The sequence below is a fragment of the Myotis nattereri genome (genome assembly GCF_964212035.1).
Source record: "Myotis nattereri genome assembly, chromosome: 2".
In the NCBI taxonomy this organism is placed as follows: Eukaryota; Metazoa; Chordata; class Mammalia; order Chiroptera; family Vespertilionidae; genus Myotis; species Myotis nattereri.
The window spans coordinates 138,916,334-138,942,958 of record NC_138076.1 but is presented as its reverse complement, the minus strand read 5'-3'; the positions used below and the strand labels follow the sequence as shown (position 1 = coordinate 138,942,958).

Genomic DNA, 26,625 nt, shown 5'->3' with positions numbered 1-26,625 from the left:
GATCAGTCCAGTCATCAGAATACTGGTATGGTTAATTCCAACCTGCCAAAAGCAAATACTCTGTGCATGTGGTTTTAACATGCTCACCTTTAATAACTGAAAGCTTTTTCAATGTCCCAGTTTACGTTTAAACTATGGGTAGTGAATCTGGACCCTGTCTTGTTATCCTGATCGCAAATCTCTCATGTAAGGGGTTAATAACAGCACAGAGGACTGAGTAACTTGACCATAGCTTAGAAGTAACAGAGCTTACGTTTGAACCCATATAATCTGGCTTCAGAGTCCCTGCTCTTGAACTAATACTACAGATTCCCTCTCTAATAGTAATTGCAGTTGTTATTGCAATTAGTGCCAATTGTTGAGGACTCATGATGCGCCAGGGTCTGTCCTCTTTACATGCACCATCTCCTTTATGCCTCGCAAAAGCCTTATAAGATGAGCATACTGAGTGTGAGAAAGATTAAGAAACACAAATAGTGACTCACTCGATCAGTTCCAAAGCCCATGCTCACAAACATAGGTATCAAGATAACTCAGAGGCATTAGCGACATAATATTTATTTCTTTATACTTATTCTTCTTGACTTTTCATTCTACATGACTTCTAGACCAGTGAGGATGTACTGCTCCCTTGAGTTGATTAAAAATTTAATTTCATTCTGACTACTTTACTATGTTTCACTGAAGCGAGATTTCAATCCTAATCCATGTTAATAAACTTTGCTCTGTTTTATAATTATTCATAGAGAGATTTTAAGCTTTTAATTATTAGCACAATTAGAGAATAAATCTGCCAAAGAATTACTTGGCGATACCAAATTGGAAATACTGAGCTATTACTTTTCACTTAAAAAAAAAGAAATTTGGTTCATAAGCTTTACAACTCTAAGTTCAAAAGCTTAACTCAAACACATATAAGAACATTTTAATTTATTCCTGGTTATTAGTGGAGCAAAGAGTTTCTATTAAGCTTTCAACAATCAAAAGTAATTTAATTTCATAGGCATTTGAAAAAAGTCCAATGCATACAATAAATTAATTTTGTGACATTTTATATATTTTATCAGCCTTAAAAATGATTATGTTACCCAATAGTATATGTTAATTAGAGATTATTTATTTTGATTTTCAGGGATATTATGACACCATGGATGCTGGTTACATGGATGAAGAAGGTTATTTGTATGTTATGTCACGAGTTGATGACGTGATAAATGTTGCAGGTCACAGGATTTCTGCAGGTGCCATTGAAGAGGTATTGATGAATGTTGGTCTTCTATGCTGGGTAATGTTTAGGAAAAGAGCTGAGCCAAAGTCAGTATTGAGTTTAAATTATTCAACCTGGAAAATCACCACACTCTTCATGTGAAGCAGAGGCTAGGTTACTCTATTATCTCACCCAACTTCCTCTCCTGTGGTTTTTCATGTTCTCCATACGCACCCCCATTCCTGTCTGAGTGACAGTACGAATCTTTATTTATATTATGTTATTTATGGGGCAGTCTATATACACTTGTTTTTTGATACTTGTGCTTTGATTGCTTCTAGCTTCTTGATTTTTCTCCTGCTTCATAACCAGGTTTGTGCTTAGTCTTAAAGTGGTGTAAATTTAAACACTTAATTATACTTTTAAATCATGAGAATTTTCTGCCAATATAAGTTACACAAAGTACCCAGAAGAGATTTTTTTTAAATGTTTTTAATTTTTCATCTTTACATAAAGTAAAATCCACTTTTTGTTGTATAATAATATGAGGGTTTTTTTACTTGTATATATTCTTGTAACCACCACCATAGAAGGGATACAGAAAAATTTCAACACTTTCAAAGAATTTCTCCATGTCATTTTCCTACTCTGACCCTCTCTATTTCTAACCCCTGCCTGGAACCCACTGAATTTTTTGTTTCATTGTTTATGCATTCTCTAGAATGTCCTATAAAGAAATAACACAGTATGTAACCTTTTGAAACTGGGTTATTTCATTCAGAAAAATACATTTGAGGTCCATCCCAGTAATTGTGTATATCATTAATCTGTCCTTTCATATTGCTGTGCAGTATTCCATCATATGGCTGTGCCAACCAGTTTATGTACTCATTCACCCAGTAAGGGATATTTGGATTGTTTCTAGCTTGAGGCAATTAAAAATAATGCTGGTATATATGTTCAAGTATAGGTTTTTTTGTACAAAAATTACTTTTTACTTATCTATACTAATAAAAGGCTAATATGCTAAATGGACCGGATAGACTAGACATCCTTCCTGACAAAGCCACTGTGGCAGGGGCAGAGGCAGTTAGGGGTGATTAAGCAGGCAGGTAGAGCGATTAGGGGCAATCAGGCCAGCAGGGGAGAGCCGTTAAGGACATCAGGCAGGCAGGCAGAGGCAGTTATGGGGCCATCAGGCCAGCAGGGGAGAGTGGTTAGGGGCGATCAGACAGGCAAGCAGAGGGGTTAGGAGTAATCAGACAGGCAGGAGAATGGTTAGGAGCCAGCGGTCCTGGGTTGCAAGAGGGATGTCTGACTGCCAGTTTAGGCCCTATGCCTGTGGGATCAGGCCTAATCCGGCAATTGGACATCCCCCAAGGAGTCCTGGATTGGAGAGGGTGCAGGCTGGGCTGAGGGACCCTCCTTGCCATGCATAAATTTTGTGCACTAGGCCTCTAGTAAAAGCCTAAGCGACCAAATGACCAAACAACCAAATTACTGGTCGCTATGATGCACACTGACCACCAGGGACAGACACTCAATTCAGAAGATGCCCCCTGGTGGTCAGTGTGCTCCCATAGCGGGAGTGCCACTCAGCTGACCAACAGGTGCCAGGCAGAGGCAACAGGCCAAGTGAGGCTGGGATGAGTGGGAGTGGCGCAGCATCCCGCCCTAGCTCTGGCTCCTCCCCGACCACTTTGCGCACTACTACATCCCTCGGGGGATATCGGGCTGCTGGTTTCCGATATCCCCGAGCAGTCCCAGATAGTGAGAGGGCTCAAGTCAGGCTGAGGGACCCTACCAGTACATGAATCTGTGCCCTGGGCCTCTGGTTTATGATAAATACCTATAGTTTACTAGGTTATATAGTAAGTGTATGTTTAGGTTTAAAAAAAACTGTTTTCTAAATGCTAAAACTGTTTTCTAAAATGGCCATGTCATTTTTACATTCCACCAGCATTGCCAGGGTTCCTCTTTCTTCCCATCTTCATAAACACTTGTATTTGTCATTATTTTTTATTTTCACCATTTGAATAGATATGTAAGAGTATCTCATTGTGCTTTTAATTTCTTTGTCCATAATGGCTAATACTTTGGACATCTTTTCATATGCTTATTTGCCACCCTTATATCTTTTTTTGGTGAAATATTTGTTAAAATCTTCCACCCATTTTTTAAAAATTGGGTTGTTTTATTATTGTTAAGTTTTGAGAGTTCTTTAAATATTCTGGATACAAGTTCCTTGATATGAGATGTGCAAATATTTTCTTCCAGTCTGTGACTGGTCTTTTTATTCTATTGAAAGTGTTCTTAACAGAGCAAATGTGTCTTTTATATTGATACTAGAGCCTGGTGCATGAAATTCGTGCACTGGGGGAGTGGGGAGGTCCCTCAGCTGGGCCTGTGCCGTCTCGCAGCCTGGGACCCCACGGAGGATGTCCGGGATCCCTCATTCCTTACTGCCTGCCTGCTCGCTCCTTACCACTGGGCTCACTGCTCCTTAGTGGCAGGCTCCTTACAGCTTGGCTGGCTGCTCCTTAGTGCTGCCGCAGAGGCGGGAGAGGCTCCCACCACTGCCGCTGCGCTCGCCAGCTGTGAGCATGGCTTCTGGCTGAGTGGCCGCTCCCCCTGTGGGAGTGCACTGACCTTGAGGGAGCAGCTCCTGCGTTGAGCACCTGCCCCTGGTGGTCAGTGCACATCATAGTGACCGGTTGTTCCGGTCATTCCGCCTTAATGGTCACTTAGGCTTTTATTATATAGATGGTCTAATTCACCAATTTTTTTCTTTATAGATTTTGATTTTGGTGTTGCATCTAAGAATGATTTTCTAACCCAATATCATAAATACTTTTTCCTTTGTTTTCACCTAAGAGTTGTATAGTTTTACATTTTACATTTAGTTTTATGGATTTGCTTTTTATATTAGTTTACATTTATGTTTTTAGGAATTTTTTTGTATATGATGCATGACGTACATGGAGGATTATGTTTTTTAAATATGGATGTCAGTTATTCCAAGCATCATGTGTTGCAAAGACTGGCCTTTCTCTGTTGAATTGCCCTTGCATCTTTATCAAAAATCAAATGACAATATTTGAGTGGGCCTATTTTTAGAGTATCTCTTCTGTTTAATTGATTTATGTGTTTATCTTTATCATCAATACTATTTTGTATTCAGACTGTAGCTTTATAGAATGTCTTATTAAAGTTGAATAATATCCACATTTGCTTTTTCTTCACAAATGTTTTGGGTGTTCTGGCCTTCTTTTCTTTTTTTTTTTCTTTTTTCTTTTTTTTCTATATATGCTTTAGAATGAGCTTTGGGATTGTTACAATAATTCCTGCATGAATTTTTATTAGGATTATGTTAAATCTATATAGATTGATTTGGGAAAAATTGTTATTTTAACTACACTGAATCTTCCAATTCATAAACTTTGTATGTCTCTCCATTTATTTAGGTCTTTTTGATAGGTTTTATCAACATTTTGCACTTTTAATTTACAGAGTGTGATCATAGTTTGTTAGATTTATACCTATGTATTTAATATTTTTAGCTATTATAAATTAAAATTTTGGGGGGTTTTCAAATTTTCATAGCTAGTCCATAAAAACACTATTGATTTTGTAAACTGATATATATCCTGTGATCTTATTAAACTCATTACTTTAGGTTGTTTATGTTTTGTAGATTCCTTTTGATATCCTGTGTGGACATTAATGTCTGAATAGAAATGGTTTTAGTGTTTTCTTTCCAATCTGAATGTCTTTTTTTTTCTTCCTTTCTTGAAATGGCTAGAACTTCCAATATGATATTAAATAAGAGTAGTGAAAGCATACAGCCTTGTTTTATTCATTATCATAGGGTAAAATAATTTATATCTTGACATTAAGAATGTTATAACCTATAGGTTTTTCTATAATAGATGACCTTTATCAAATGAGGAAGTTCCCTTCCATTACTAATTTGCTGAATTTTTAAAAAATCTTAAATGAATGTTGAATTTTGTCAAATGCTTTATGTGCCTGTATAGATATGAGTGTGCAGCTTTTATTTTTAATCCTGTTAACATGGTGAATTATATTAATTAATTTTCAACTGTTCAGCCTTTCATTGCTGGGATAAACCTCACTTAGTTGTAATGCATTATTGTTTTTGTATATTGATTTAAAAAGGGTAATATTCATTGTTCGGAAGTTAGTTTTGTTTGATAATTATATAGCAACTTTATCTTCTATGGATAATATTTATAGAATATTGTCATCTATCTTTTTCCATTCTTTCATTTTTAATCTATCTGGATAATTATGCTTCCTATGGATTTCCTGTAGATATGAAATAGTTGGATTTTGTTTTTATCTCTATCCAGTCTTGTAGTATTTATCTTTTAACTGGTGTCTTTAGATCATTTACATTTAAATTAATTATTGATATATTTATGTCTACTAGTTATTAGTTGTTTTTGTTTGTTTGTTTTGCCTTTTCTCTTTTCACTTCCCCCATATCAGCTTTTCTCTCTTCTTTTAGGTCATTTGGTGCTTTCTGTAACTTCTGGGTTTTTTTTCCTAAGAAATTTTGTTCCCATTTATTCTAAAAGTGTTTGCCCATACTTCTTGGGCCATTTGTTACTTTTATCCTGAATGTGCAAAGATGTGCTCTGGATAAAAGACAGATTTCTTAATAATAAGTGTGTCATTATCTTCTTACCGCAGATCTTAATCCTAGGTGACCCATGGGAGCTGATGGGAAATGTCCCTACATGAGTAGCCAGAGACACTCCCTAGATGAGAAATAAGGAGAATGATTTTTCTCTTTATAAAGAGGAAGGAGGCAGCTACCTTTCACCCTCCTGGAAGCGTCTTCTTGGAATCTAAGGGCCTGGATCCAAACTTCAACTGTTTGATATGTAAATAAAACCTCTCCTGGAGCAAGATAACCCCTGGTCTTCAGCCTTTGCAACCTAGAAATGCTTTGAGGCTTCATCTTTTTGACATGTAAATATCTAGGAAAAGAGTGAGCCAGTCTCCCTCGCACCTTGGGAGTTTAACCTAGGGATTAAGCCATAATCATTTGGCCCTCTCAGGGAAACTAGAAAAATGGTATTATCCTGTTAGATCTGGGCAATTAACTAGATGAATATCTGCAACTCTAATTCTCATGGTATTTTAAAATTCTCAGGCTACAGTTTTTTACAGGAGAAATTCATGCAAGTTTTATTCCCCCACAGTTGTAAAAGCTGCATTAAAATATTTGTCTGGTGATTCTAATATTTGGGCCATCTTGTTTTTTTTCTTAAGTGGTATTTCGTTTTTCCTCATTTTTTTTCTTTTTCTTTGTTTTTAATTTTTTTCTATATTTTTAATTATTAATTTCTCCTCATTTTTTTTAATGTCCAGTAATTTTAGATTTTATCCTGGATATTTTGAATATTACATTATGATATTCTGGATTCTGTTTAAACCATCTGGATTTGTGTTCTTGTAATTTTTTATTTTAGCAGGTGGTCAAGATCAGACCCTTCTCCTTACCCACTTTCTGTGGGCTATGCTTTCAACGTCAGTTTAGTTTTCAAAGCCTTTGCAGTGCTACTCTAGTTCATCTCACATGTGTCTCTTCTGACGGTCAATCTGAAAGTTAAGTGTGCTGACTCTGTTACTGAACTAAAGGGGGTTGCTCGCCTGTGCAAATCAAAGCCCAAGCAAGTGTGAACAGGAGTTTGCAGCCAAGAAAGTAAAGTTTTATTTTTAAGGATATGGTGCCATACCCAGAGTCACAGGTGAGCTCATGCTCAAAGACCTCTTTTGCTGGCTTCCACGGGATGGTTACATAGAGGAAAAGCATTAATCATGGTGACTATGGGAGTTAGGGTCATGGTCAGGGCATGGTCTCTACTGTTTGGTCGGTGCTAGGGTAGGGGGTAGCTGATCAGTGCATCTAGTCTTGATGTCAGCCATGGGTAGCTGCATCTGGTTTTGCAGGAATGTGATCATTCCACTTTTCTGGGTCTGGAGCTGAGACACAAGTGAGGCCTAGCTGTTACCTATAGTTTGATTGAAACTTTCTCTGTGGTCAATAGCCCAAGGCTTTGTTCCTAAGATTGTTTAATGCTGACCAAGGTCTCATTGTCCTGAGGGCTTAATGAGGAAGGGAGTGGTCCTGCAGGAGAAGGAGGCAGCTAAGTCAGGATCCTGGATGAGGCCACTTTGAGTTAAAAGGAAAGATAGGAGAAAAGATCCTATTAAAGAAATTAAGTTTCTTCACGGTTACAATAAAATATCCTTTTCTCTAGCTCCTGTCTCTACACGGTCTATTCCTCAGTCTTTGATTCCTAAGGCTCCTCTTTCTGCTCTTTTGTAAAGAGAGCTGGGGCTTTAGTGCTCAGTCTGCAAGGCCTCTCTGTACAGTGGCCCTGGGGAGAGAGAGGGACTCTGCATCCTTGCTAGCACTCACCTGGTATAGAGCAAAGCAAGTCAGCAGGGATCCGCTCCCAGGGACTGGGTGGCTGCTGGTGGGAGGCAAGTGGCACTGAATCTCCCCAGGCTCTCTTGGTGCAGGGTGTGTGGAGACAACATACTTGCTCCAGTTCTGTAGGGAGAAAGAGGGCGCTGCTTCTTTGCTGCTGTTCATCAGGAGTAAGGAGGATAAAAGTAAAAAGATTATGTGTCCCAGCATCTCTGCTTCTTTTTCCTGGACCCCTGGCTAGACACAGTATGCATTTCTTGGGCTTTTTTTTTTTTTTTTGTCTGTATTCATTGGCACATTTGGGGTTACTCTAGCACCCAGGCCAGAATATATTGGAGGCAAACTCTAACAAACAAACCACAAAAAACACAAAAATGTAAAACCCTCCAAGCCAACCAAGCAACCAGTAAACCACTGAACAAAACAGGAGACTCACTGTCAGGCTGTCTCTCATGTTAGGATAGAATTTTCTGATCTGTAACTTACCCCAGAGTTTTTTCATTACAATTAGTGGAAGTGATAAGGTGGAATGTCTTTATTCTGTCTTCTCTAGAACCAAACCAAGGGTAGTTTAGACAGAGTGGGGCAAACTGCAGTTTAAATAAAAGCAAATATCTGAAGTTATGTGATTAAAATAAAGTGGGGTCAGAGTGTGCAGAATCCAAGCTTAGCTCCCTTCCTTTGATTAAAAGATGTTCACCTTATTTAAAGGACGTACTTATCTTCAGCCTAAATTTAATAGCTTAACACTTCTTGTCAAGTAACTTTTTAAAAAAGTGACAATGAGAAGTTACAGTGAAAGCTCCATATAATGGATTAATTCTGGCAAGGGGGTGTCCATTAAAGCCAAAATCCATTATATAATAGAGTAGGTTTTCTGAATGTATATGTTAAAAATATTGATAGATGTTAGTTTACCTGTTTTTACTTATGTAGACACATTTGTGTAATTAAAATTAAGTGTGTATGAATAGTTTAATTCCACAGGAAAGTTTCCTATACGTATTATAGTAATTTTAAATGTATACTGACTAGGACTAGTATATGTGTGCTTTCACCAGCCACTCTGAGTAAACAAATGCACACATCTGGGGCGTGGCATGGGAACATCAATGAGCAGTGTTAAAACTGCTGCAAAAAGTCACACCATGTGACAACAGAACCAATTACCGCTCACAGTGTGGTGTGACCACGTGCTAATCATTCGCTGAACATTGTTTACGGGTGGTGACTCTTGGGTTTAAATCTGTAGACTATGGTTGTAGATATGTAATATTTATGTTGGCGAAATTACTACAGTGTGCTTTTTTTTTTTCAACATACAGCCTAGGTACTAAAATTTGTTAAAAATAACAGTGAATTAATAACAAAAAAAAAATAACCTGTTAACTTGATTATTAGCAAATTTTGGTTAACAGTGTTTTAAAATTAACAGGGTCTTAATTTTCACATATGACATATGGAGCAGAAATATTGTCCGTTAAATCCGAAGACCATTAAATGGAGGTCCACAGAATCGAATTTACTGTGTTTGAGTAAAAGGAAAGCATTTCAGAAAATGACTTGGAATATGTGACCTTTATGTGCAAACACAATATTATCTTGTTTTTAACTGACTCTGGATTTTGTGATAACCTGAAATTGAAATTTACGCTTCAGGTATTTTAGTGTGCTGGCAAAAGATGGTTCTGGTTCTATGAACTTTTAATTTCTTGCTTGTAGGAGATTACTTCCAGTATTTACTTGCATTTATGGCTGACTCAGCTAATCAAAATATGAGATTACATATGCATAAATCTTAATATCAATAAAAATTCTTCCTTCTATTCTTAGAATGAAGAGAAGTATCAACCTATTTAAATATATATTATACTTTAATATGTCTCTGCTGACATATTTATCACAATATGTAACAGCAGAGTGAGCCAGGCAAAAGATAGCCAGTTAAAATTGAAAAACTGTGCTGGAATCAATGGCATTTAACAGGAATGTTGTCACCGAGTCTTGGAGTACTTACGGCACCTAACAGGACACCTCTCGGCCTTCAAGCCTTTATATGAATTAAATGGTTAACCTTTTCATTCATATTTATGTCTAATAAGAAATTTAGTATCTCGGTTCCTATCAGGTTTGTCTTTTCTATATTGGGATCAGTTGGAGAGAGTTGTGAACTATCGTGCCTTATTGGCCTTTTCTCAGCTCCTAGCACAAATGCTTAATACAGTGACAGTTAAGATGCATGTGAAATGTTTACAACATGGATGCCATAGACAGCTTTTATGAAAGTGCCCAAACCTTACTGGATATTTCAATGCTTTTCCAGGATTCTCAGTAGTAAATGCTAGATTTCATTTTGCCTTTGTAAAATAAGACTTGAGGGTTTTAATCTTTTGGAAGTCTCATTTGTAGAAATTAAAAGTGGACCGAATGTTGTTTTTTATATGGTGAAAATATCTGTGCTTTTCCATCTTCTCAAAATAAAAATCAGACTTAATCTAACAGAAATTCTATTAAAATTATTATATCCTGCCAGAACCGGTTTGGTTTAGTGGATAGAGCGGCGGCCTGCGGACTCAAGGATCCCAGGTTCGATTCCAGTCAAGGTCATGTACCGTGGTTGCAGGCACATCCCCAGTTGGGGGGGGGGGGGGGCGTGCAAGAGGCGGCTGATCGGTGTTTCTCTCTCATCGATGTTTCTAACTTTCTATTCCTCTCCCTTCCTCTCTGTAGAAAATCAATAAAACATATTTAAAAAAAATTGTTATATCCAAAACATTTCAGGAAACCCGATGTTATTTTCTGTCCTCACCATAAGAAAGTGGAGTCCTAAGAGAGCTTTTATACATTTAAGAGCAAATTATCCTTGAAGATCCCAACACATGTGAGGCCTTCTGTAGCTGTTAAGTAATAATCATATCTATTCGAACAGTTGATTAATCTTTAAAAGCCTAGCATCTGGCTGGGCATTTGGGCCACTTTGGTGGAAGTTCAAGGTGTTCTTAAGGAAATTGGATCTGAAATCTGCTAGTTCAGTTCTTCTGAGCCAAAATTACTAGGCGTCAATGTGGTTCTTTGTGCTTGGTTCTCTTTCACAGTTGTGGGCAGGCTTTTCATGCAAAATATGGCGATTTTCTAGATGACTCCAATGTCAGAGGAAATGATGAAGCATTCATCTTCTTCAACTCCTCACATCTTACGGGGTGCTTGATTTAAATTATGTTTTCTTAAATGGAAATACTCAGCAAAGTATTGAGAAGCTGATGTAAGGTAGCCGGCTAAAGGTGCAACCTTTTAATTCATTAAAAGTCACCCAAAAGTGGCAATGAATAACAATGAATAACAGTGAATAACAATGAACAACAGACATTTACCAGGCCTATTACCATCACTTATTTATATGCTTACTTTTGGTGAGACAATTACCATTTAAGTTATATCTTTAGGGGGGATTTGCCTATTAACCACAGATATGTCATAGAATTTACTTTATTCATTTATTTATTTCACAGTCACTTTCTTTTTAAAAAATTTATCTTTATTGTTGAAAGTATTACAGATGCACCCTCTTTTCCCCCGTCAATTCCCTCTACCCCACACCTGCCCCTCCCAGGCCTTCACCACACCATTGTCTGTGTCCGTGGGTTATGCATATATGCATGTAAGTTTCCCAGTTACTCTCCCCACCGACCCCCTATCCTTGCCTTCCCTCTGAGATCCCTCAGTCTGTTCCATGCTTCTGTGTGTCTGGATCTATTTTGTTCATCAGTTTATTTTGTACACTCGATTCCACATATGAGTGAAATCTTGTGATACTTGTCTTTCTCTGACTGGCTTATTTCCCTTAGCATTATACTCTCCAGGTCCCTCCATGCTGTCTCAAAGGGTAAGAGGTCCTTCTTTTTCACAGCTGCGTCATAGAATTTATACAAAGGGATGTACAAACGTGGCTTTTGATTGCTTTTCCTCATGGGACGTTTGGCTCGCTTATGTCCCTCAAATGTTGGCAAGGCATATTTTGATGTTTTCTTTTATAATGACTCAGTTGTTGAATTCATTATTTGGCATGTCAGTATTGTTGGTGGGGCCAACATAGGAAGTTGGTTGCCTCCTTTCCTTTATGGTATCTTTTTAACACTGATAAATCAATATAATATTTTATCCACTATAATTATGAACCTCATTTATAGATGACATGCAATTATGGACAGGGATTTGTCTCTCACAAATTTTTAAGAATTTATACACAGTTGGAAAAAAATGGGAAACTTTGAAATTATAGAGAACTGTGTTATGTATTGCTTTTGATTTTAAATACTCCCTGACCTTATAGAAACCCAGTCAACATTTTCCCATCTACTTCTAAAAACACGAAGATTGAGGAAGGCAACGTGGTGAGCTTAAAATAACAATGTGAAAGAATGACAATTTAGAAGTTTTGTTGTTTAATTTAGTTTAAATCACATCATATTGATTAGGTGACAAAATATCTGAATGATTGATTTTTTTTTAACAGTGATTTGAACTGATATCTTGGCATTCCAAAAACTCAGGTACAGAGGCTCATGGCACCAGTGAACACTGTCATAAATGTGTTTTTGACAATTTTAACTCTGGTTTGTCAAGTAAAATTGTTCATAAAAATAGGAATAGTAACTCAGAATTACAGAATTGACCCCATCCCATCCATATCGCACCTGCCACAGACAAAGTATTCTCTTCCGTGAACTGGTGACAGACTGTACTGACTACCCAAACAAATCTCTGGCAATTAAATTTACTCTTCACTCTCAACACACAAACAAAAAAGTAAATAAGACCTTAACAAATGGGAAAGCTGCTGGAAGCATCGGAGAGTTCATATTGAAGCAGTGGGAGAACATGGCATCGCATGGTCGAGTATGCGCTTTGCAGAAGCTTTTCAGTCAGGCCCAGCTAATGGAAAGAGGGCGTGGATGTATTTACCTTATCAATGAAGTTAATAAAACATGTAGTATAGAAACTATTTATTTAACAAGTTCTACCCTACACACTAGAGAAGTCAAAACCTGTGGGGATGAGAACCCTTGCAACTCAAAATTTCAAAGTGGATGCTAACAATAGGATAGAGGAGAAAGGTTGATTTGTATGTTTAATTAGGGCCGTGAGAGGTAGCATACCAGGTTTATACCAAACATTCTAGCAGTTCATTGAGTTTTCCAGGAGCTTGGAGGAGAGAACATTCGTTTTCTATTTGGCTTACTCAAAAGAGAAAAAGTTTCTTCATGTAAAGTTTGGGAGTTGAAAGTGAAATGACCCAGACTCTGTTGATGTCTTTCCTCCCTTTCTGGTTGTGCCTTTTTAGTCAAGTTTATCTGCTTTTTGTGTGTGTGTAGCCATTAGCTATTGCAGTTCCTTAAGGCTTTCACTTTTTTTCTCTCACAGCTTTCTCTCAAAGTTGTCCATGTCCACAGCCTTCATTAGCAGCCTTCATTAATGCTATTCAAATACGCATCTCCAGGTTGAGCCTTTCCTCAGCTCCAACTGCTTTGGCTTGGCTATCTCAACACTCCTTCAGTAAGTCTCCAAGACTTATTACACGGTCTTTCCTCTCAGGCCTCGTCCTCAGTAGCATTTTCTTGCTTAGAAAATGACATCACTATCCAATGGGCTGCTCAACCAAATGCACAGAATCATTCTTAACCCTTCCGCTTCTTCGTGCTCCATGTCCAATTTAGAACCTGTATCCATTTTACTTTTAAATAAACTAGAATCTTCAGTCCCAACTGCCATATCCTTGGTCTATTCTAGGAGCCTCGTAAGTGGTTTCACTGCAAACTGTGATACTCACTCTTATAACAATCTTCTACTTATTCTCCACATGGAACAAGTTTGTGTTTTTCAAAATCCATTCTGAGGTGAAAGAAGCCAATCTGAAAAGGCTAGCTACAGTTTTATTCCAACTACAGGACATTCTGGAAAAGGACCTTGGAGACAGTAAAAAGATCATGGGTTGCCAAGGGTTAGCAGGAAGGCAGAGCACAGGTTTTTTTAGGGCAGTGAAGCCATTCTGAAAAATATCGTAATGGCGGATACATGTCATAAAACACGTGGAATGTACACCACCAAGAGTGAACTCTAAAGTGAACTATGGACTAGGGCAGTGATGGTGAACCTATGACTCGCATGTCAGAGGTGACACGCGAACTCATTTTTTTTGGTTGATTTTTCTTTGTTAAATGGCATTTAAATATGTAAAATAAGTATCAAACATATAAGTCTCTGTTTTACTATGGTTGCAAATATCAAAAAATTTCTATATGTGACACGGCACCAGAGTTAAGTTAAGGTTTTTCAAAATGCTGACATGCCGAGCTCAAAAGGTTCGCCATCACTGGACTAGGGTGATCATGATGTGTCAATGTTGGTTCATCACTTGTGACAAATATATCACTGTGGTGAGGGGTTTTGATGGTGGGGAAGGCTGTTCATATACAGGAGCGGGAGGTACTAGTATATGGGAACTTTCTGTACTTCTGCTGTTTTCTGTGAACCTAAAACTACTCTAAAATATAAAGTTAATTTTAAGAATCTATCTGACCTTGCATCTCTTCCTCAACTCCTGAAAGTACTTTATTACCTCCCAGTGCTGCCAAAACTATAGTTGGAAGTCTTTGCACAGCCTCTCTTCACCTCTGCAGCTTCATCTTCTCAGCCGTGCGCCTGCTTTCCAGCCACACTGGTTTCTTTCAGGTGTGACTGTACGTGCACAATCCTTCCAAGGGCTCCCTCCTCTTTGCCTAATCAATGTCTACTAATCCTTTAAACTTGAGTTTATTGTCATTTCCTAAGGGAAGGTTTCTCTGACATCCATATCCTTTGGCCAACTTTATTACTTTTGCTTTATTTCACATATAAAAACAGATTAATGCCCCAAAGCCCTTACACTTTTATATTTAGACATTTATGATAATCAAATATTTATGCTTGATTGTTAATATTGCTGTCCCCGACTAGGCCATAGGCACCATGAGACCGCACTCTGCCTATTTTTGCTCACCACTGAATCTAGTGCAGTGGCTGGAACACAGGAAGTATTTAGTCAATCTTTGTTGAATGAATGACTGGAAGAAAGAATGAGAACTTCTAAATGAACTATTGGTATCTTGTTCACTGTTTTGTCTAGTCACTAGAAATTTGCAGTCACTGAAATATGTATTACTTTTTCAGAAAATAACTTTTTGGATATTCAGTTTTTAAAATCCCATCACAGCAGAAATGGCTTTTTATACCCTAAGCTTCTATGTTTCTTGTGGTGACTCAGCTGGTTCCTGTGACTCCAGATAGGTAGCTGCTTTGTTCTTTACGACACTGAGAGCTTCAGGTGAGCATAGGAAAGCGGCTCCTGGACAATGTGATTCCTTGATGTCAGGGCTTCACTCCCGTGTCCAGTCTCTTGTTTTGGAAAGTCTTCTCTGGTTGGGTGGTCACTCAAGAAAAGAAATGCTTTAGTCTTTGCTTAGTAACAGATGCAAAAATATAAGCACTACGTCTTTAGTCCTGGGGCTGCCATGGACTCCTGGTAGGTGAGCCTTTGGTTGCCACCACTAAAGCCAAATCACCACGAGCCTGTCTATTTTCAGAGACCTGTTGCAATTGGTTAACCTGTGGTATCCCCGGCATATTTTCCCTGACTTCACTAATAACCAGTTGAGATGAAGAAACAAATCCCTTACTTTCCAGGTGAACTAAGCAATTTGTCTTAATTACTGTCAGCCTTTAGTGAGTGACTACCATGGGGATCCTAATCATTCACACCAGTAGTAAGATATGAATTGTGAATTAGTAGTAATTTTCACAAAGACAGATACGTGTTTTTGAGTTATCTGACATGTACTTAGTTTCCCAGTTAAAATAATTTACACACACACACACACACACACACGCGCGCGCACGCGCGCGCGTGCACACACATGCACTAAATGAATGCTTTTTCTTATTACAGTCAGTCCTTTCCCATGGCACCGTGGCTGACTGCGCTGTTGTTGGCAAGGAAGACCCTTTGAAAGGGCATGTCCCCTTAGCCCTCTGCGTATTGAGAAAAGGTGAGAGCTTTGTCCTCCCTGACTGTTTGGGCCCTGAATGATTAACTAAGGTTAATTCACTGCTTCCCATCTGACCTTCTCCCCAGGTATCAATACAACCGAGGAACAAGTGTTGGAAGAAATTGTGAAGCACGTTAGACAGAGCATTGGACCTGTGGCTGCTTTTCGAAATGCAGTTTTTGTCAAACAATTACCCAAAACTAGATCTGGCAAAATTCCCCGGTCAGCTCTGTCTGCCCTTGTCAATGGCAAGCCTTATAAGGTAAATTATCAAGGATGTTTAATGCTGAGTTTTGAAATGGTTTATCCCCATTTCTTTGGCATCAGCAGAGTTCTTAAAAATGGTTCTCAAGTATGAATTGCATCCCTAACATACACATAATAGCTCTTTTTAAAATGTTAAGTGAGAAATTGCATAGTCACTCTGTAGGAATCATGGCTTTGGAGAACCACAGATTAATTAAAATCATATGTTTTGAGAATATAAGAATCAGTGTGTGAAAATATTACTATTAGTAAATATGTTAGTTAAATCCAATCAAACTTGTGGAAATGCAATCTTTATTGAATCACATTTTCCTGCATTGTATTCATTAATGGCTGTTAGTGAGAAAGCAAGTAATTAAGGTTGGCAATACCTGTTTAACTCTTTGCATTGATACATACGCTAATTGTATTGAGTGAAAATTATTTTAGGAAATTTTAGGCTGATCCAAGCATATGAATTTTTAAAATTTTTCTGCATATTGTACATACTGAGATATACATATTTTAATAGTAGAGTAGTGCAAGTGCAAAAAAAATTGTATTTTTATAGAGGCACATAGAAAATCTCAAGAGGAATTCTGTAGAAAGTAGCATTGAGGACCATTAGTTTTGCTAACGGGACAGTTTGTTTTATCATTCTGTAAAGCTGAGGGACATTTTAAAATATTAGGTTCAAAGTTCCCTATTTTTGAACATTTACATATATGAGTATTATAAAATAATGGGGAATCCAACATTGCATGTAATTATTTAATTATGAAATGTATGAAAGGGTTTTAAGGAAGTGCACTCATACCTCCACTTCTCTTTTCAGGTAACGCCTACGATCGAAGACCCCAGCATTTTTAGGCACATAGAAGAAGTACTAAAGCAAGCATCATGACTTTTTTGAGTCAGTTTACTAATTGGAGTCAAGGTTTTTGAATTATTTCACAGAAATAACTATTTACATCGAAATTACTTGCAAACTGAAATGTGAATTGTGAGGTGTGGTCTTAAAAAAATGAACTCGAAGACTAGTGATTAGACCCAATTAGCATTGTAACATGTTTACAATGTTACGATTACTTATAACATGACTCATTATAGGTTGTCTAGCACTTTAATTTTAGAAAAAGGTATCTAATGAATGATTTTTAAAAATTGTACCTCCCCCAAAAGCATTTTGATTGAAAGTGACATTAATATAGAGCCACTTCCTAAAAATAAGCATCTGCAGCTTTGACCCAAAACCTAAAATTCAAGTTGAAGTAAAAAAAAATGATTACAATTTTTCTTATGGAAATTTGGAAAGTTTTCTAATGTTATTGAGTTGCCCGCATGCATGGTAATCATCTAATCGGTGATTTCCTAGGTAGCTGGATCTGTCTTGTCATTTCCTGAGGGAAGGCTGGCTTCCTGGATACAGCTCTGGGGTCAGGTCATTTGTTACTTAGTCAAGGGAATCCTGTGCCTGGCCAAGAGTCTGGAGGTCGTTGAATCCTTTCTCTGTCATGGAGTGGAGGTTTTCTTGGAGCCCCTCCTCTTGTTTTGGTGCTTAGTGGACTGTACTTATTGATTCCGGCTTCTTATGGAAACAAGGAAATGATATGAAATGGGGTACACTGGCAAAAAAAAAAAAAGCTTTTCAGGAAGAAATGTAGAAGTTTTTACATTATGTAAGAGAAACAAAAAATATCAGATTTTTATGCAAAACCTCTGATTTTTAAATGACGCACTAAAAATATTGTGCTATTCAAACACATCTTTGCATTTAAACTTGTATAAAACCATTGATATATTTTTTAAAACACTGAAAAATGAATCTTTGTTAATAAGCTTATGATAATGTTCCAATTAATCAGAGTAGACAATATGGATAATTAAATATTTGGTTTACATAGAGTTGGACATGTTATCAGTAATCAAAGAATTCATTTAAACACAAAAATATACCATGCCCACTGAGTCTTTGATGGTACTCAAAGTATTCCTTAATCTTTCAGTCCATCAGGAACATTGTTGTGAAGAATAGCTGTCCTAATATGATAGTCTGGGTACATGAAATATATGTCAGAGATATTAGATAAGGAGAATATTTACTTGTCTGTTGTATAAAATTGCTTACAAACTGTATAAAGACATTTTGAAAACGTGTGCTTTTTACCTGGACCATAGGCTATTCAAATAAATGACTTCTTCAAATAAATTCCTATTTGCTTAAATTGGCTTTTTGATCGTTACATCTGGAAAAACTATATTCATCTAGTTGTTGTTAATTATTTTAGTAGCCTCAATTAAACCAACTAGACAGACATTCAGTTTATAATTTGAAACTGTTGGGTTTCTTAAAGTGTAGCTTATATTGGGTACATTTAGTCCATTATCACATCTGTAATCTTAACAAATAATCCATTTGTTGTATCTTAGCATTTAATTGTATTACCTTACTTTTTCATGTAAGATTCAGTTAATTTGAGATGGAAAATTCTTTAGCTGAAACTGTATCATTTGCCAGGTATAATAAACTCAAGGTATATTACACAGGGGCAAGAAGTGTGTAAAAGTTACAACTTTGATCTCTTGCACATTTTCCCTGGTAATCACATTGGAAGGGAAGGTCAGCAAGCAGGCTGGAGCTGTCTTCTAGCTGAGTGAGAAGAAGACAATGCACAAGACTGGGAAAGCAGCTTTTTCTTGTGTCTGGTTGAGGAAATATATATCTCCTTTGCAGGGTCAGAGGATGTCACGTTCATACTAATAATTATGGGGCCAGAAAGACACTCACATCATCAGATTGCTTAAAATTTGGGGAGAAAAAGGAAATTTCTACTTTAATACTTATATCATAAAGCACTTTTACTACATAGTACCTAAAATATTCTGAATTAAATGTACCTTTAAAAATAACAATATAATGTTACTAAAAATGCAGTCGTATTTAAATTTGATGAAATAAATTCTGTATGACCTTCTTTCATATTTTTATAATTCTTTTACTGTAAGACATTGGAAAAATTAAAATATAAAGATTTTCTTTTAAAATCTATAGAAGTGTTTTTCAAGTTATTTTGCCCATGAAAATATATTGGGTATATACAATTAAGACCTGTTTTGCATTTAAAAAGCAGTTTGGTTTATATAAAACTGTATTTGTAAAGGCTTAGATTATTAATTATGTGAAAATGTATAATATTGCTCGACGGTCATTAAATGAATTTTAAGTGGATTAAATGGATTTTAGAATCTGAAAGATATTATCCTATAAATTAAAGAGTATTTTATGCTTTTTGACACACATAGATGGATCTTTTTTATCCCTATATATTTGAGTCTGTTATAAATGATTACTATTTCTTGCTTATGATCTCTAAAGGGAAGAAACTTCTGTGATTAAATCCTGTATGAGTAGATACAAATGTAGTTTATATTGCTATAATATCATAGTTTTTATATTATATTTCATTTCTCTGAATCAGCATCCCCATGTTCAGATGAGCTTAAAAAGCTCTTTTCCATTGTTTCTGCCCAGGCAACATTTTCAGAAAATTGTAAAATCACTCTCATAAGCAAGTTTAGTACTCCCCCTTGTGGCTGATTCACTTTTGAGGAGATTCCTTAAAAGAATGATATTCAGTAAATTGTTCAAATTTACGTGACTAGAAAACAAAGCTTAAACAGAGAATTGGAAGTATTCTTTTTATTGACAATGGAGAGGGCTTTTGTTACCATTACTTTATGACTGAATCTGTTTAAACAAAAGTAGACATCAAAACAAATGTAATGTACGTGCAAACATAGCAAATTAAATACAAAAATGAAATTACTAATGACAGGTCTTGCACTTAATAAGATCAAACAGCAGAAAATCAGCAGATAGATAAATGTATTCTTAAATAGGTTTTACTCTGAAATCTCCCATATAAACAAAGAATAAACAACAGTAACACCACCAAATAAAGCCACAGGGAAGAGATTACTCTTCTATACTTTATACACTATATATGTTAATCATTCTGTCTTTCATTTCTTTCCTCTGATAAGACTGACTTCAGGGAAGTCGAAACAAGGCCATCTCGGCTAAAAGCTTATAACATTAGACATGACTCTGGCTACTGCCCTGGTACACTGACAAAGGGGGAGGGTTGCGGGGTTTTGTTTTCTTCCAGTGGAAACGAGCCTGGGACTTTGCAGTGGTTGACATTCACTGAACAGTTCTTGCTGGCGGTTCAAGATATTTAAATGGACATGTGGTTCTCAGTAAAGAAAAAAAAAAATTATTGGTCCACAGGTAACAAGAGAAGATAATGTCTTTTTCTTTATAAATTTTTTTAAATAATCTTTTTGACTCTTGTAAACAGTTTGGTTTTGTCTTGTATTGAAAAGGAGATCGAGCCATCACAGTGCTATTTCTAAAGATAGAGGACATCCCTGATTGCCTTGAAAGGTCTATTTTTGGCTCCAGTTCCAGGTTAAATCATTCTTTTTTACATGATCAGAGGCAGGTTTTCAGCTTTAAGTATTGACAGACTTTGAAGGTGAAACATGTGGAGGCATGAAACATGCTTCCAGGAAACATACCAATTTGACTGTTATAATTCAAAAACTGTAAAAATGGTGGAATGGTAAAATACAAACAGTACTTGGTATTGTCAAATGTTTGCACTTGAGACTCCATGAACCATATATTTTATTTTTTAAAAAATCATATTTATATCCATTTACATAAGACTTACACATTTAAAAAGAAATACATACACAGTAATACATAAATGCCTAGTATATTACAATAAAACATGAAAAAACAGGTGGCTCCATTTCATAAAAGCATCTGTTGTACAGAAGTTATGATGTGGATGATGTTTATTATTCAAATGACTTAAGCATTTTCTTACAACTGTAGTGAACTAATCAAACATGATATCTGACTCCCCCCAAAATCACATTTTCAGTTTAATAAACCATTACTTGTGGTTATTTCCTTAGAATTCAGTTTTCACAAAGGTGTTCACTGCTCGTCTTCTTGGATGGTAGTGCACTTTAGGTAGGGTAGACCGAAAAGACGACATCTAGAATATTCAATGGACAGTGTTAGTTTACTGAAAGGTCCAAGACTGAAAAGTCTCCCTACCCCATTACACAGGCTGCAGCCATGCAGCTTGCCTCCTCCTGTCCTAAGAGATAATGAACAGGATATCATCCAGGATGTAACCAACAGCTGTATGTAATGAACATTTGCTCTTCTCCAATTCTGTGCAGGCAAGCTTAACAAATAATATTTGCTCACTTTTGTGGAAAGTATGATGGGAATATTAAAAGAAAAAGGTGTTCAAAGAAAATGTCAGCAGTCCCTTTGAAATATTTACAGCTTGCTTAATAATGAATTGGGCATAGTTGGCCTATTCCTTGGAATAGATTTGTATTCTAGCTCATTTACCAGTATTTTAGAGCTCTTTTGGAGATACGTTGGTTTAATTATGACAGTAATATAATGATAATAAATAACATTCTAAAGGATCTGCGTCAGAGATGTAGCATCATTGACTTTTTCCTATCATAATATTTTTAGGAAAACCCACAATTACTATTCCTAACACAAAATAAATAATAAATAATGTTCTAAATTATTTTAATGACAAAGTTGCTAATGTTATGTCAAAATAAAAATTGGTTGTCCTAGATTAACCTATGGTAAATAAGTTTTTTCCTATTGAATGGTAAAAACTAGAAAATATGAACTTGAATGCCATGCACAAAATACAGATCGCAAATAGTTAAGAGTTATTCTACCCATCAGTCAAGAGCTAAAAAGCAAGCACTACTCAACATACTAAGTAGACATTTGTAACTTAGTGAAGTATTCATTTCTGGGAAAACTATGTTATATATAGAAGCTATTCCAAACAGTATTTTAAAAAGCTGCTCATTTAGCCAAATTAGCCAAATTATTATATACTTTAGAACATGCCCAATTAGATGACAAATTGCATACTGCAATTAAAATTTTAATGTTAGGGTTTTATATTCTGAAATTAAATCTCTTATCTGAAGGCTTTTTATTTTATCATCAGCAGCTTCAAATAGTGACCTAAATAAGGCAACATATCAGCTCCTAAATTAAGCCCCAAAGACCAACAACAAGTTGTGTGGAGCTTTTCGTTCAAGGCAATGAATAAACAGCACAAGATGAGCTGTTCCTCTGCCTATAACTGCTTCCTCTCCCTTCTCTGTGCATATATTTTCTTCTAATTATTGCTCTACAAATATTTTTCTAAAATATTAATTCATTGTGAATGGTAAAGTATTTTGGTAATGTACAGTTTTAGGTTAAAAAATGTTTTATGAGCACTTAAACAACTGCTCGCTATGACATGCACTGACCACCAGGGAGCAGACAGTAGGCAGGTCAACCAGTCATTATAATGTGCAGGGGGCAGATGCTCAACACAGGAGCTGCCCCCTGGTGGTCAGTGCGCTCCCATAGGGGGACCACTGCTCAGCCAGAAGCCAGGCTCACGCTGGTGAGCGCAGTGCCAGTGGCAGGAGCCTTTCCCATCTCCATAGCAGTGCTAAGGATGTCTGAATGATGGCTTAGGGCTCCCGGATTGTGAGAGCACAGGCCGGGCTGAGGGACCTCCTCCCCCGAGTGCTTGGAACATTTATAATCTAGGAAGCCAGTTTTTCTAAGACTGCTAATGAAACTCCATTTTGGTATAGATTTGCAAGTCAATTCCACCAACTAGTATTTCTGTAACTACGCATGCGTTATACCTTATGATTAAATTTCAAGGTTTTCTGTTAGTCCTGTCCACAATTCTTACAAAGTAATTTAACTCTGTTCCTATGCTTTAAGCCTGAGATACTTAAAATTCATATTTAATTTCAACAAATATAAATCATAGTGGTGAAAAACAGCATACTAAAAGTTCAAAGTTCTCAGTTATGTTTTTATTTTTAAAATGAAATCATCTCCAAATCATTTTCCTGTCTGCCACTATTTGACTCTGAAAATCACTCCCTGCGTATTTCAGGTTCCCTTATTAAAATACTTAAAAGTGTATTTTTCTATATGTAATACCCTTTGTAATACTTTAAGCAATAAAAATAAGTGTATTTTTCTGTAAGTGCCAAACTCTCATCAATAAATATTGCTATGAGCGTCAATATAATATGCTACTAAAAAGTAGAAAACTGTGGTAGCAACCCATTGGTGTGTACTGAGATAGTGACAGGTCTCCAACAAACAGACCTTGAACCACAGCAGACAGGTGATGATAGAAAATCCTAGATGAAGAGTTAAAATATAGGTTCCTTTCCACCCTCTAGCAATTCAAAGGGGTTATCTCACCTCTGTTCTGCTAGGCCGTACCAAAGAATATTGTGTATATTTACTAGTCTATGTAGGTTCCATTTTTGTGGTGGTTTGGTTTTTGTCAGCCAAGGAAAACTACTCACAGCAAGTCAGTGCTGCCTCCTTTGAGTGGCTTGTCAACATGAGTATGTGCGAACAGTGGAGTTGTCTAACCTCTGCAGTCTTGAAGAGGCAACTGCAAATGGAGAAAAGGGCTTTAGAGGGACTTGGATGATTGAGTACAGAATTTCAGATGAGAAAGATTTCTTTTCCCTGCATAGAGGGAGCCTGAACTTATCAGTAGACATTCTTTCTCTCAGATATAAGCCACTCACATTCTTTTTTGCTAGACCAAGTTACAAATGAAAATGTATTCCAAAGCGATTCAACTGAGCTTTCAAGCTGTGCCTTCTCCTGAGATGAAATCTGCAACAAGAGCAGCTCCCCAGGGCGCTTCTGTTTTTAAAGCAAAGATGGCTCTTAGAGGATTTAGTAGGGTGGGTGTTTTCCCTTCAGAGTATTGAAGGGGTTCTACACTAATTTTAATCATGTTAAATAACTCATAAATTTTGCTAGCATGTTCCATAATATTAACAAGTTAGAAAACATGTGAATCAAAGGTCACAGTTTATGCGGGAATGAATTTTATAGGCCATGATAACTGTAAACTTGGGAAGAAACGGTTCCAGGTGATTGCCATGATAGAGTGGGGCTATTTGCTTTTTAATGCTTATCAAACAGAAATAACTTCGTGGCTGCATGCCTAGTTGTCTCTCCTCCCGAATGGCTATTTTCCTTTGGAAAGTAGGTAACACAATTCTAATGTCCACAGAAGGAAGTGCTCATTGGGAAATGACTGTTGGTTTCGTGTTTGTTTAATTCTCTTCTCATGGTTGTGCTTGTTTATTTACGGCCTTCTACCTCGGTCAAAGGTGAGAGTATCTGATGAGTTTGAGTTCCTAAGGTGACATATAAAACTTGAAATATTCAAATATGTGGATGACAGTGGAGTTAATTTCCAATTACTACCTCTAATTAAACAAATTATTTAATTTAAGAATAGAAAAGAAACATAAGTCATGCTGATGCTTATTAATCTTCCTAGATGTGAACATTTTTCTTTTAGGATATTATAAATCATTGTTTAAATGTAAATAAAGTGTCATGAGTTCATGCATTAGCAGTTTGCAAAAGAGTCTGGTCTGATGAAAGCAAAGCAAACTTCAAGCAAAGCAAACCAACTCAAGAAAACAATTCCAAAAAGCTATGCAAGGTCAGAGAATGATACTAGCATTTGCTAAATGAGCTTTTGACTTTAGAAGCAGAAATGCAAAACATCTGTACCATCCGTCGCCATTTTCCTTGATTGTCCAGATGTTGTGGTTAACCTGAATCCGGCTGGTAATGTTTCTGAGGACCCAGGCATCATGCTGATTCCATGTACTTCACGGGGAGGAAACTGCCTTCTCCAGGTTGACCCACGCCTGAAATTCTTGTCATCGCTCTGCCAGTACAGAGTTAAAATGTGGAACATTGATTATTTACATTCAGCCCATCAAATATCCTATATAATAAAAGCCTAATATGCTAAGTGTCTGGTGGTCTGTTCAACCAATCAAAGCATAATATGCTATTAATATGCTAAGGCCACTCAACTGCTCGCTATGACATGCACTGACCACCAGGGAGCAGACAGTAGACAGGTCAACCAGTCATTATAATGTGCAGGGGGCAGATGCTCAACACAGGAGCTGCCCCCTGGTGGTCAGTGTGCTCCCATAGGGGGACCACTGCTCAGCCAGAAGCCAGGCTCACGCTGGCGAGCACAGCGCCAGTGGCAGGAGCCTTTTCCATCTCCGTAGCAGCGCTAAGGATGTCCGAATGACGGCTTAGGGCTCCTGGATTGTGAGAGGGCACAGGCCAGGCTGAGGGACCTCCTCCTCTGAGTGCATGAATTTCATGCACCAGGCCTCTAGTACATATATAATGTTATGTTTTATTTTGATTACAAAATGAAAATGCAGGAAGTTTGAAACAAATGTTTTTGTAAAGTTTTCATATGATTTCAAATCCAAGGTTTGTCATCTATAAAAGGAAACATTTTTGAAAACCTAAAATAAAATCCCAACATTTTTCCAAAACTTATACTTTGTTGCACTTTATGCAAACTGGTTTTATGCTACAATATACTTAGTGGAATAAGTGTTGGCTCATATACTTGAATATCTATTTTATAAATGTTGTTTCTATATGTATAAGATATATGTGTTATAGGAATCTATATTTGATACAGCCTGGCTCATATAGGATACTATAACACATATTCTATGTAAGAAACTCAATTTGTCACATGTTAGATTTTAGCTGATACAGAATTAATTTTTTATTTGTTGAAAAATCTGTGCAGCCTGAGCAACATCATTTTAATAAATGCATGTTCCCTTTAGATGCCACTAAAAGCATAACATAACTCTGGTTGCTGTTTTATAAATGTAATTCTAGTTGCTGATTCTATTATATATGGATGATACTTTTTTTGCCCTCTCTGTGCATACATAAAGTACCTACACAGACACAATTCTTTTCTCTACATTGATTAGCACCAATATGTAATTCAGCATTTAATTAATATCATTTTTGTATCTAATTCTAAGGAAAATATTAGCCATTCCACATAGATCTTCTCTTCTCATATTACTAAGTTTCTCATCTAGGGAAGGACTGTCTATTTCCTGAAGTTATAGCTAAGTATGCATGGGTGACCCACTAACTCAGGTGACTTCATTCTAACATACAGAATGATTGCCATTCAGCTCAAATAATCACTGTTATAAATAAGTAACATTGTAAGGGATTCTTCATCATAGATTGTGAATTTAGTTAAGTGACACATAAGGTCACTTGTAATGATATATATCAACTGCTGTCTTAGAATTCTTATTATCAATATCTAAATTCTGTTTAGATTTGGTAGACATTTTACAGTTTGAGAAATGCCTGCTACTCCTCCTCTGTTTGGTTTTACGTTGACCTAGATCTCCAAGTGTTCACTAATGCAGGAAAGAAGCAACGTTTCACAGTTGTGGCCTCTCTGACTTCTTGAGTCTTGGAGAAGTTGTTGCATTAACACAGATATTCTTCAGTTCTACATAACACTATTTTCCATTGTAGGAATAACAACTCTTATAATGTACTAGAGGCCCATGCAGGAGATTTGTGCACGGATAGGGTCCCTAGCAGCTGCCGGCTGCCAGCCAGGGCCTTCCTTCATTCT

The 26,625-nt window shown here is 36.8% G+C and overlaps 2 protein-coding genes across 2 annotated transcripts in view; one reads left to right on the top strand and one right to left on the bottom strand.

Annotated features, from left to right (window-relative positions):
• ACSS3 (acyl-CoA synthetase short chain family member 3) overlaps positions 1-19,042 on the top strand; it is a 151,329-nt gene extending 132,287 nt beyond the window's left edge. The window contains exons 13-16 of the mRNA XM_081084176.1: positions 1,133-1,255; positions 15,655-15,754; positions 15,841-16,016; positions 16,836-19,042. Of these exons, the coding sequence (XP_080940302.1) occupies positions 1,133-1,255; positions 15,655-15,754; positions 15,841-16,016; positions 16,836-16,904 (468 nt within the window). The 3' untranslated portion in view covers positions 16,905-19,042. The remainder of the gene's footprint in view (positions 1-1,132; positions 1,256-15,654; positions 15,755-15,840; positions 16,017-16,835) is intronic.
• Positions 19,043-19,685: 643 nt separating this feature from the next.
• PPFIA2 (PTPRF interacting protein alpha 2) overlaps positions 19,686-26,625 on the bottom strand; it is a 471,528-nt gene continuing 464,588 nt past the window's right edge. The window contains exons 32-34 of the mRNA XM_081084175.1: positions 24,696-24,855; positions 23,456-23,547; positions 19,686-21,069 (exon numbers count right to left, since the gene is read on the bottom strand). Coding sequence (XP_080940301.1) covers positions 23,489-23,547; positions 24,696-24,855 — 219 coding nt within the window. The 3' untranslated portion in view covers positions 19,686-21,069; positions 23,456-23,488. The remainder of the gene's footprint in view (positions 21,070-23,455; positions 23,548-24,695; positions 24,856-26,625) is intronic.